We start from the raw sequence: 13,481 nt of genomic DNA on the forward strand, positions 1-13,481 counted from the left end.
GGGCCAGAGTTATCACATGACCTGCCAAATAAAATGGGGCCAAAATGATGCATAAACTACTGTCAACCACCTCTCATCCACTGCTAGATTTGTGGGTAAATCATTGAGTTAGAGTAAAGGAGCTGCAGCCAACTGAAAATATTTTGTAACGTCAGCTGTTATGATGTGCTCGTCTTGCTCTGGCACTGCTATTAATGTGGTTGGGAATAGGAGTGTCATCCACTCTGTAATAAAGCAATTTAAACTGTATTACAAACACGCAAAGGAGTAGTTACTTCTGGAAGTACAATCTGTGCAACCAAAGAGTTTGAAACCAAAATCAAAGTATTTGTAGGTAATCATCTACTTAACTGTTCTTGGGGACTGAAAATGTGGTGTAGATGCAGTGGATGTGCTGGATATCCTAGTAGTTTTCCTCCCTTCTTCCTTCTGCCAAAATGATTATTAATGCAACTAAATATTAATATGATGAATATTTTTATAAAAGGAACCCCCAAATTTTTAAATGTTTAGTTTGGCACGGCAAATATCATTCAGCCTTTTCTGTGAAAGGATATTTATTTCCTTTTTTCAAGTTTTGACACATATTGGTTAACAATGCCAGTACTTCTCTATCCTTATAATTGTTTCATGTACATTTTATGTTGGCTAAAAGGGGTTGGAGTGAACACTTCTATCATTACAGCGATAGTTTGGATTTAGTGACGTGTGCTGGTATGAGATAGTCGTATATGTAGTCAGTGTGTCTTCCGTGCAGAGAGCCGATAGGAGTGGAATTTCTATAGCTCAGTATGTCCGCTGGGAATGGGGTCTAAGTTAAACTTATATTATCCACCAAATAAATGCCAAAGTAAAGAAAAATAATGTTTCAAAACTGTATTTACTCCCATTTTACCTTTGTGATTTAAAAAAAAAAAATCTTTTCGGCTCTGCATTTTTCAGATCCCGTGCGTTTCTGCACGTGCCACTCACTTATAAATCTGGAGATCAGCTTTTTCAGTTGGACAGTGCTGCAGCAGAGTGTGTGTGGCATCTGTGCCACATCAAGCTACAGAGCTGCTGCTGCTTTATACTCTCAGCACAGAAGACGCGCTGATGCTCAGACCATTGTCGACGACATCACACATCCCACCTTCAGACAATACGATCAGTGCTTTTAAAATCTACTTCGATCAGAATTGGTGTTGTTGTACACTGCTGGGATGCTTTTATGAGTTTTCATTCTGTCCTCAATCAAAAATCAAGAATTTATTGAGCGATCACACAACGTAAAAGATCAATAATCAGCAAATGTGCTTTGCAATTAAATATCTTTTTAATGCCAGGGGAAACACATATACTGTGCTGTTTAGCGGCTGAATGGATATGATTAATGTTTGTTTATAACTTAAGGAAATCCAGACAAAAAAAAGGCTGGTTGGTGAAATATAACTTCAGGATAGATGCTAGTGCCTTCCCACCATGCAGTCATAATCCGTCAGCTCTGGAGAATCATACTGATCCACAAAAAGTCAAGAGAGCCGGATGAATAAACAGAGAGGGATATGTCCGGGCATGCACACTTTATGCTTTCTAAGAAGTGTCTAGCTCTGGCTCTCACTATCGATGACTCACTGTCACACACTGTTACACACTTCCACACTCGGAAGGCAGACATAAACCCCCTCCAACCCTTTTGCGCAGACACACACACACACACACACACACACACACACAAACACACACACACACACACACACACAAACAGAGAGATACTTCACAGACATCCTTTATGGAAGTAATAGACACTCTAGAGCTGGGGAATCCATGCCACATCACGTTGCATTCAGGGTATTTCAGAGGCTAATCCGTCATAGCTGTTGGCATCTGGTGTTTGTTTCTTTTTTTTTTTTTTTAATATAGCCTATGGTGCAGATGACACGGTTGCTACTTTTGGATACACATCACTGCTGATTTTTGGACCGATGAATGAAAAATTTAAAAAAACCAAACAAAAACAAGAATGAAAGAAATTGTCCCCTCAAGAAAAAATAAAGCCATCGTTATATTGCCTGGATGATATAACTGTCATTATCATCATCATCACATCTTAATACCTGTATTTTAAATGGAAATGGGCACTTCTATTGAATACAATCAAAACCTATAATAAAAGCATGTTTGTTGCTGAAGGTTGATCTCTGCCACCACTCTGCTGTTTAAGCATTTCAAAATCAGCTTATCAGTAATCAGGCCTGTATTTTTATTTCCTTATTCCCAACCCTCCTGCTCATATGATCTTGTGTCACTGTCCACTGACCTGAGTGTTGACATTGGAAACACTGCTATCAAATGCAATAATGTAGTCCTTCCCACTAATCTACTGCACAAGCTGGAAGATATAAAGAGAAGGACTTTGCACGTGCAGGGTTCTTGAATGAATTTAGCCAGAAGGACCCTTTATGCCATCACACAAACTGGCAAGATTTTGAACTATGCCTCTTTTAAAGAGGCTTCATAATTCCTTGGACCATAACAATTTCAACAGCAACATTAGTACAAAGCATCCATCCATCCATTTTATACCACTTATCCTGTTAAGGGTCACGGGAGGGCTGGAGCCTATCCCAGCAGCCTTCGGGCGAGGGGCGGGGTTCACCCTGGACAGGTCACCAGTCCATCACAGGGCCAACACATAGAGACAGACAACCATTCACACTCACAGTCACACCTACAGTCAATTTAGAGTATCAATCAGCCTCGTCCCCTCTTGATGTCTTTGGACTGTGGGAGGAAGCTGGAGTACCAGAGAGAACCCACACAGGAACAGGGAGAACATGCAGACTCCACACATGGAGACCCCGTACCCAAGCTGGAACTCGAACCTGGAACCTTCTTGCTGTGAGGCAACAGTGCTAACCACTGCACCACTGCACCGTCCAAAGCCTTACATATTTACAGATTTTTATACTAATCCCTACAAAAGGCATAAGGCTTCAGCATGTGAACTTACAAGTTCACATGGAAGTGGATACACAAAAATCAACGCACAGCAGCGTGTTAGGCACATACTGTATGGTGGCAAATATACAGTACATATCCTGGACTTTCATTCATGCACACTGCTGTTTTCAATCAACTCAGGATTGTGCCTCGTGAATGACGCTAACCACACGCAATGCTCTTAACTATCTTGGGTGGTTTCCACCCCACCCAAACCTCTCTTACCTCCTTCCTGAATCCATATCCATGTGTGTTTTTGCATTTTCTTTTTCATTCTTGATTTTTCCTCCAGGCATATTTCTCCAGGGATTAGAGTAGTAAAGATTTATGAGAGGTACTCTTGCTCTTTCTGACCACGCCAGTATTTGCTCGTCATGTAGTGGGAGGATACAGCACATAAGTCCTCAGATAGCAGGTGCTATGTCTGGCAGGAATGATCATGAATACAGACACACATGCAAGTAACGAAACCTTGCTCATCTGACAATATAATAATATTGTGTCAATGGGTTATATACAAATACAGTTTACTTTGCAGAGAGTTGTTTAGAGTTACTGCATTTCCAGAACGTCAACTGGAAGTTTAAACTGCAGGACACATTATGCACCAAAACGGCAGCTGTGTATCCAGTGAGACTCTGGCACAAGCAGAGTTAAAAGGGAATGGGGAGCTGACACAAACAGGGATCACTTCCAAGAAGGAAAATTGAGTACAGTTTACACACACACACACACACACACACACACACACACACACACACACACACACACACACACACACACCATGTCAGACAAGCCCAGACTTGCCTCTGGTATACACACTATAACCAGTGTTAAGGCATGGTTTCTTATCTATAGATCATACACACACACACACGCACACACACACACACACACACACAAACACAGAGTCAGAAATACAGACACAATAGTTTGGTTTGCTGACTGGAGTAGATGACAGATTCAGATGATAAGACATGCTAACTAGTGGGACTGCTAATTTTATTCAACCTGAACAAAAGAGAGAAAGGGAAACAAATGCAGGGTGGTGTGTCAATTCAATAAAAGATCAGCCGTGGTCTCAGCTACTCATGCAGCTGATGAGGTGTGTGGTTTTAACAACCAGGGAATCTCTGCACAGTTAGTTTGCAACTTGAGAGAAGTTGTCTCATATGGGTTTGTCCTCCCCACAGGACGAGCAGATTTCAGAGGGCCAACATTTTCAGTGCTGTTTTCACCTCTGCAGATGTGAATGTTGTCTGCGGAGTGGTCCATGGTCTGGGGTGGTTTTTGTCATGGAAACCCAAAACAGCTGCAGATCATGAATGACGTGGGATACCAGGGAGATCCATGTCCCATTCTTATACCTCGGGCCATCAAAATATTGTTGATTTTCTTTTTGAGCATCTGCGGGATGTTCTGGACTGTTAGGTACGTCAGGTGTTGGCGTCCCTGGGGATATCCGTGAACACACACTCACAGCTTTTGCGGTGGAATATGACAACATTCCATTAGCCTCAATTAACAGAGATACGCTTCATCGCGAACAAAGACAGTGGCCTTGGCAGCCCCGGAGTCACATTTCCATATTCTCCACCTCCCCATGTTAGGTCAACAGCTGTAACTCTGCGTGGCTGCTGACTGTCTTGGCTCAAAAGTCAGTATATTACATGCAGTTGTCCGATAGAATGTGTAGATGGTCAGCTGTTGATTAGTGGAGAGAGGCTTCAATTTCATGCCATGTCCTCTCATATTAACTTCTCTCCAGGGGCTGGTAGTTAATGATTTGGCATCTACATGTAATATATGGTCCAGCCTCCCCACAGAGGCAGTGGACGCTGCCCAGTGTCTGCTGATGTTAGGCACATCATCTGTTTTCATGCTATGGAGGTGGCTCACTGGATACCCTGCAGTTGATATCATATATGCCTTCAGCGCAGAACAAGATTTGTCCTTTGCACATATAAGTATAGGTCAGGCTTAACATCCGTCATGCCATCATACATGTGTCACTGCAGTACAAATGGAGCCCCCCCGGGTATTGAAGCTCACTCAGGGTGACCCTCATCTTCATCCACAGCAGTGACAGGGATCTGCACAGTCTTGGGTTTCACTCATCCATTTCTATCAATGTGATACGTTGGAGTCCTGCTTGACTCATTCAGTTTTATGTGTGGTTAACAGCAGATGACACATTGGTCAAGCCTGACATTTTATCCACATGACAAACAGGGCACTCTTAATCCCATCTTGATGGTTTGCTGAGCGCATGGAGGATTATTCTATCTGTTATCTCTGTTCCTCCCCCCCTTTGAACTGTAAAAGGCAGTATGAGGCAACACGTCATTACTCAGCCCTTCTTTCTGTCTGTCAGGGTTGGTGTTTATCATGATGCAGCAGCGCTCTGTATACCTTTATGCTTTCTAATGTGGCGTTGTGATCTGACGTATGTCATCTGCCTCGGGAATGTAGTCCTCCATTGGGCAGTGACAACATCACCACCCATTAGTGACACCTCTTAGAGGGAGAAACCTATATGAGGTAGAACATTAGTTATGTATAGAACTATGAAGGCCCTCTGCTCCAATGAAATTATAAATTGTTCTGAGATTAGAGTTTAGCCTACTGCAGGCACAACCGATAAACTTTTCACTATAACAAACAACTCTGAAAAAACGGAAATATACCGGGTCTGTCCGCAGCATGTAATGTGCGATCAGAGATCACTATAAAAAAATTGGAGAAGCCGCTCTAACCACATTCTCTCTTTTTTCAAAGCAGGTCTATGTTTTGTTTTTGTAATGTAACGCAGTGCTCTATCCATTTAAATATTACAAAATCTCCATAGAAACAGCTAAGTTTCTGCTGTGGGGTGGGCAGTACAGCAGCTTAAAAACCCCACTACGCCATGCTTGACACAATGAGTTGCACAGGTCTCCAGCGTATTCTATGTTATAGAGGGCTACACCTAGTCTCGTAAAATCTGGAGTTACAATATGTAATTAATAGTACAGCTTATACCCGTGTTTAGTGTGGCAGCAGGACTAGCAGTCCCATAATCTGGTCTGATAGTTATATAGTGGTAGTTAATATATCAATCTTATTACATTATAAAATTATAGGCTTTTAATTAAAATTTTTACTGGTGTATAGTGTGTGACCTATGGAGTAAAATGTGGGATGAAAGGTTTTTTTAAAACCATATTACTCCCACTGATGTAACTGCATTCGGAGCAACAGCATTCATCCATCGCTGTAGCTGTAGACTTGATAGTACTGCTGCTGCCAGAACCACAGAGCGATCAGAGGTGCACAGATGGGACAACAACTATTTTTATAGCTTAAATACCTCATCCCTGTTAAGTTGTTATAACAGGGATGATCACTATCAGGACATGAATACAAAAGTAAAGAAAGCAGCCAAAAACCTGCTACCGTCAGCATTTATCGCACTCAAATCCCTTAAAGAGTAACTAAAAGCTGGTCTGAGTGAAACCCCACCCACGGCATAATTTTGAAAAATGGTAAAACATGGGCAAAATGCAGGGAGGAACGAAGGAGAGGTGGGGGTGAGAGGGCAGTGGGGCATGATCTGCTTGGGCAGAGAGACATCAAATCACTTGTTTTGTGATGGGTTTTTCTCTCAAGACTCCCCTAAAGCTGACATGTCATTTAGAGCCGTCGGCTCCAGCCTGGTAATGTTCTGTCCCCAGTCGTTGTGTAAAGTAACACTTTTTTTCTGTGTAAAATAACATTTTTCTTAATTGGATTCTCTAAATTGACTGTAGGCGTGACAGTGAGTGTGAATGGTTGTCTGTCTATATGTGTTGGCCCTGTGATGGACTGGCAACCCGTCCAGGGTGAACCCTGCCTCTCGCACAAAGGCAGCTGGGATAGGCTCCCTTAACAGGATAAGAGGTAGAAAATGGATGGATGGATGGATGGAAATTACATTAACATTAACATTTTTCTGTTATTCCAAAGTGGAGGGGAGGAGAGAGGCAATCGTTTCAGTGTGGCATCCCTAGTTATCTCTCAGATGTAACATATGTGAACACTAAAAACTCGCAAATCATATTCATGGCATTCAAGGCAGAGGAAGTGAACAGTCACCAGGGCAGCCTTGAAAGGTGTATTGACCGCGTATAATTGTGGAGACAAAATGGGAGGGAAAGGCAGAAAATATATAATAGATTTGGGGAAAATAAGAGAGTCAGTAGAGATGTTGGTTTTATGGCAAGGAGAGGGTTTGAGGTGCTTTTGTTGGTGACGAAAGCTGGCTTCATTACATCACCTGCCACCAGTTCAGCCAATAGCAATAGCCAGGACCTCAACAGGTATAAACGGTCACCAAGAAAATTTATAATACCTGTAGATCTTTGCAGGGAAGATTTGGCCACAAATCAGGTAAGCACCCAAACAAATAATATCCACATACATAGGTTTCAGCTGAAAAAGCGGGTTTAGTTACTTTTTAAATGGATCTTTAAAAACATGGACTACATCTTCCACGACCTTTGACATTGGTTTTGGGCTTTAGCCCTCATATGGGATTTGTGGTGAAATACACCACAACCTACTGGGATTTGACCTCCTCGATCCTTCTGTGTTGTCCCACGGCCCAAGTGTCATCAAACCAATGAGTCATTTGCATGTTTTAGGGATGAGTCAGTCACCAAAATGTTTGCATATTGTTGTATTGAGTCAGAAAACCAACAAAAGTCAAACCTCAAATCATGCTGCACACAGTGGATTAGGTCTAGTAGTATTTATATCAAATTGTAATTGTAATTAAGAAAACTGACCAAAAGGATCAGTGTGTAACATCTAGCAACATCTAGCGGCTTAATTGAGTATTACAGCCCCTAACTCATTAGGAAAACCCAACTGATTCTTCAAAATTGGGTTCTCAACACAGAAGTTGTTGGCCAGCACCAGAAACCACTTGTTAAGAATTTAAAAAAAACAAAAAACAAAACTTCCTTGATATTAGCAGGAAAATTCCTACACTAGCCTACAATTGCTCAAACACTGTTAGAAAAAGCATGTAACTGTGTATATTTGCCCCTCTGATGTTGGAAATAGGAGAGGAGCAGGAGCTTACCTCCATGTAGATATACAGCGCCTTTTTCCACTGACAATGGCCAGTACAAACAAAGACCTAGACGTCTCTTTATTGATCCCTTTGGGATGGCTCACTCAAGGAGGGAGCTGCTGTTGTCCTGGTAATAATCTGAAGTAGCCTTTGCAATAAAATCTAACTCTGCCGGTGGTGCCACAGCCCTGATTTCACCAGAAGCTGGATACGCTGGCTGCTATTTAAATTTGATTCCAATAATAGAGTCAAAATAATGCTAACATAGCTCCATCAAGATAACAATTTGGACTGACCCATGATGGTTTGAAGTCCATCTCTTTTCCCTCATTGCTTTGCTCCTCATTTGCACGCTCATAAATTCTGCACTTGCAGTCATCACCAGCTTGGTTGGCCGGCTAGATTAACCACTCTTATTGTTTGCTTGCTCAAACAATAATTGCTGTGCAAATGCATTCTAAAAACAAACATTGTTATAAGCTAACACAAACATCACAATTTTTAGTACAAGGTACTACAAGGTAATACAGTTTCTGCCAAATGATCCCTTTAAATACTACACACTGCTCCTTTAAGACTGCAGAATGAAGGATAAGGGAAGTCTCATGTCAACCTTTCAAACCACCTACCTTACAACAGCAGTACCTACGACCACAAAGCTTAAAACTCAATAAATATGGCAAATGGTATCATACCTTCAGCCTCAAGTGGAGACCAGTGTCCAGAGGGGGCGCACGGTCGTGGGGATGAGGAGTTGGAGGCATACTGCAGTAGAACTCTACCCTCAGTGCATTTATCGCATACTGATCCCACTTCTCTAGGAAACCAAGAGTCAGACACAGCAACCAACTTAGATACAGACCAAAGACACATAATCTATAAAAGCAATATACAATGATGACTGTAACAGAAAATGATTTGTTAAAAGTGTCATCCTTAACAGCATGAACAAGCCAGTATCCACTAGTCAGTCTTGTCTGATGCCAATTAATCTGCAAGAACAGTGCAATTAATCTTCAAGAACAGTGCCACAGCTTTTCTCTGATTTCTTCCCGGGGCTCGTCCCTCCCTTATGGAGAGTAATTATACCATGGAGGAGCTGCAATTGTGCCCATATGGAGTTTACGATCTCTCTTTGGAGCTCTGGGAAAATAGGAATGCTACCTGAGCCCTGGCATAGGGTGAGGAACCAGATGTCCCCACCAGCCATCCAATCAAAGACACTCATTTTGACTGCACTTACCAAAGCATTAGACTAATCAAATTGTAATGATAAATTTAAAGTAGAGTTTTAACCTTAGCTCTAGCTAAGGATGTTATCATTTCCTTGTTTTTTAAATGAGGGATGGACCTCTCAATTTTCTGGTAGTATGTGATTGATTTGGTATGAAACCTGAAGCTTGTTCAAAACTGCACCAACTTGTGCCACTAAACATAGTTACCTCTGCCAAGGTCATTATGGGCCCTATTTCAAGCATGGTGCAAGCTGGCACTTGGTCAAACACAAGCATCATTGCTAGTTTCAAGCCAGTGCAAATGACATTTTCATGCCAAGCCCCATCTCCCTCTAACTAGAACATGAACTTCCATCTGCACCGGGAGGTGCTGTAGTATGTTAATGAGGCGTGGTTTGGCTACATGATAGCATGCTGCTATTTTTTGGACACAAGAAAAGCTTTGCAGCATCAACCAAGAACAGGCTGGTCTTTGGTCAGTGGCCTTATGTGTGAAGTGCTATTCAAAGGCCACATCAATCAGTTGAGCAGATGTGTGGCATTGCAATGTGGTTCTCTTGATACCAGAAATGTGAAAACATTGGCCTCTGCCTCTTCCCAGGCCTGCTTCACCTTCACCAGTGGCTTTGGTGGATGCCTGCTGCTCCCTTTTATAAGCACAAGACGCATTCGTGCACCTTCACCTGGTGCATGAGTAGGTCAGTCTCTTCAAATGAGAAGCACCTCTACTGGGCTAAAATGCATGTGCCCCTGAAATAGCAGCAGGCTACTTTTAACCTGTCCGTCCAACCGATCTGTTGCTTTGTTTATCTGTCTTAAAGCAGGATAAAGCCAAAAATATAGCCATCGTTAACTGAGCTTGGTGGAGGGATGTAGGAAAGTCTAAAGAAATACCCATTCCTTTTGGGGGATGTTGCATTCAATTTTACTTTTAATTTAACTTTCAATTAAGCATTACTGAAGGTCTGCATGCTCAATTGCCCATCTGGAATATACAAAAACTATAAGGCCAATTTTCATGAAACTTGAAGGAGGGTGGCACTTGGGTCAAGAAGAATTCCTTTACATTTGGGGGGTAGATCTTTTCAATATGAAACAACAGAAAGCAGCGTATTAGCCTCGGCAAAGGTAAATACTTAAGAGTTCATGCAACATCCAACTATATGACCATACAACTGCATTTGTTTGGCAACTTATCTAGCTCATTTCACCTGTCGTAGAAGTGTCCAGAAATCGGTGGAAACCATTCTAGTGTGATGGAGTTATGATGTTGCTCAACCACTTGGGGAGGCATCGGCACTGGGGGAGGTTTGGAGTCTGGCTGCCAGGTCTGGTAGATGAGGTCCAGGTAGCAATGCATCCGAGCCACCTGGTTCAGAGTGAAAGAGTCTGTACAGGCATCATCTGCAGAAAAGCAAGGCAGGTAGTTAAAATGGATTCATATGCAAATCACTTATATAAACACAAAGCACTTGTATAGTTATTCTATGTCTAATTATAATAATTTTTTTGTGCACAAAATGAGTGACATGAAAGGATGTGCCCCCTGCTGTGTTTTTCCCATAACATGTCCCTGTTACATTCCACACCTGTCTCAGTGTGCACACAGCATCAAAAAAATTCCTCAGCAGAGATCTTGGTGTCCTTTTATGCATGGTACCAAGAAGTATACAGTATCTGTGGTATTTGGGCAGGTAAATAGCAAAACACTCATGGAAGAATTCCACTCACCTGCATAACTCATGTAGTTGTTGAACGGCGTGTGTGTGAAATGTGGACAGCCACAGGTGTCATTCCCTGGTTCCGGATCATGGCAGCCTTTGTATTTGGGTGTAGGGTTGGTGTCGGCACATAGATCACCAGTCTCCATGGAGGGCTCCGTCTCCAAGCACGCGTCATTACACGACTCAATCTCGGATATACCACGAAACACGTGGTAAAGCCCGAGACTGTGGCCGATCTCATGAACCATTGTATCGGTGTGACCGAATGTACCATAGAAGGAAGGGTTCAGCACCATTCCACCTGAGAATATACAGAGACGCAAGTACAAGTACATGATATGAACTCTCAATGTGGACAGGGTAAAGTAATGGATTATTAATGGTACACTTCAGCTTCGATATCATCGCCTTTCCTGTTTAGAGCTGTGATGAAGATAAAAACTGCTTGAGGCTTGAACTGCAATTACTCAAAATCAACAATCTGCACTGTTAAAGAAGTGGTGTGTGCATATGAGTGTGTATCAATGCATTTTTATTTATCTTCTACCCAAATGTGTGAGGGCTTCTTTGTCCCAGGGCCAAGTGGCAACCCCTGCCAGATCTTCATCAGAGGAATTGGCAAAGAAGACATTCAGGTGAGTTGAGCCATCCAAATGCAGAATCTCTTTAAGCTCTTTCACATCCAAATAGGCTCTGGGAAATAAAAAAAACAACAAAAAAACAAAGAAAAACAGTTTTTCACATTAAGTTAATAGCTCTACAATGAGGATAGTCTCTTTCTCATGAATTCAGATCCTAACCATAGCCAAGTTTTTCAAATAGCAACAGCCAAAAAGAGCTTATGTAGCGTGATCTCTCAGGAAAACAGTTCAGAATTAGGCTCCTGTTGAATTGAAGTATTTTTTTTAAGCGTACTGGCAATAATAATGGTCCTTAAACCAAGAATGACTAACTCCATGAGCTCGAAAACTAGTTGGCATTTTAACCAATATGCCTGACTCAATAAAGGTCTTGCTCCTTGCTCTGCCTAAGGGTGTCTGAAGAATGGCCAGTTACTATAATCCCCCTTGTAATTTGGAAGTCAGATAAAAATCTTTGTTTTTGTTTCTCTTGACTATGCAAGCCAGCGCAGACAATCTCTATGCTCAACAACGAGACAAGACCAAAACATTATTTCTAACTTTGTGACTAGAATCTGCAGCCACATTGCTGCAACTGATGATTAATAACAGCAATTAAAAGATCTTTTTGGGGAAATTAGCTTATTTGCCATCCTCCCCCAAAAGCAGAAAAATAATAAGCTTAGACTCACAGAGAGAAGCTTACTGCTTGTTGTCTTAGCACAATGCATGATACTGGGGGAAGTGTTAGCATGCTAGCATACCTCAGTTAAAGGTTGTCAAATACGAGGTTCAGAATCTTTCAATAATCGTTCTCATTGCCTCTCAGAGTTGGTCATGTTTCGTAGCGACAATTGCTCTTCTGGTGTTCTACAAATACTTTGTTTCAGGCTTTTGGGGTGCTGCAGTTTGGTCAAGGGAGCTGTTCAGACTGTATCTGATTGAAAAATGAAAATATCTATTTTAAATTGTTAACTCGTAGCGAATATCATGTACCACCTTAGTTATGCTCGGAGTTTATTTGATGACTTTTGATGCAGATGCGCCATCCACTACCAATCATTGTGCTAAGCTAACTCAAGGTCCATTGGTCTCCCTGGGTCTCAGCTCCCAAATTCATGCTCAGAGGAGAGAAAGGTGTCTATCTTCTTGTCTGGCTCTGGGGTAGATGGCGAAGACATGTATTTCCAAAACTTAAAAATAAAAATAAAAAAGAAAGTTGTCATGTTCCTTTAATAAGAACATACAAATGGGTGTAAATGGGGGTTTTCAATTTTTGACAAACCAAATAATTATTCAGTAAAATTTCACTGCTCACTTACACTTGTGTAATGGAAAGGAAATTACAGGCCATGTTGTTGATGTTGTTGTCTTGGAAATGCAGGAAGCAAATAAACAGTGCAGCAACCCAAAATATGCAACTATGGGCATCTTTCTTGTTTGTGGAGACACCAAAAGCCAAACCGCAATGTTTTTGTCTACATGTGGCAGATGTTTGATGTTGTAAGACAGTGAATCATTCTATAAGCCGCACAATAAAACGTTTTTCTTCCATTATTTTGCTACTTTTTATGTGATCCTCTTGATCATTCTTTATTTCAACATACAGTGTGAGATGTCATGGCAAACGGGAGCTGGAAGTAAATCCTCTTTACCCGAGAGACAAAATTGAACAAGATCTCATTCAGATCAGCCTGAGAACTCAAATATTTTTTTCATTTATTCTTATGACTTCCAGTCTGTGATATAATATTTTTATCCTGGCCCCTGTGAATACTAAATGCAGCATTAATAACTGTGGCTATTCAGCACAATGAGATACCTT

General features: G+C 41.6%; 1 protein-coding gene across 1 annotated transcript in view; it reads right to left on the reverse strand.

Annotated features, from left to right (window-relative positions):
- pappaa (pregnancy-associated plasma protein A, pappalysin 1a) overlaps positions 1-13,481 on the reverse strand; it is a 103,162-nt gene that overhangs the window by 74,410 nt on the left and 15,271 nt on the right. The window contains exons 3-6 of the mRNA XM_086186987.1: positions 11,584-11,729; positions 11,044-11,337; positions 10,524-10,716; positions 8,773-8,894 (exon numbers count right to left, since the gene is read on the reverse strand). Coding sequence (XP_086043113.1) covers positions 8,773-8,894; positions 10,524-10,716; positions 11,044-11,337; positions 11,584-11,729 — 755 coding nt within the window. The remainder of the gene's footprint in view (positions 1-8,772; positions 8,895-10,523; positions 10,717-11,043; positions 11,338-11,583; positions 11,730-13,481) is intronic.

The sequence above is a fragment of the Aulostomus chinensis genome, chromosome 19, assembly GCF_037954235.1.
Source record: "Aulostomus chinensis isolate RoL2024-O1b breed Wild chromosome 19, RoL_Achi_v1.0, whole genome shotgun sequence".
Lineage (NCBI taxonomy): Eukaryota > Metazoa > Chordata > Actinopteri > Syngnathiformes > Aulostomidae > Aulostomus > Aulostomus chinensis.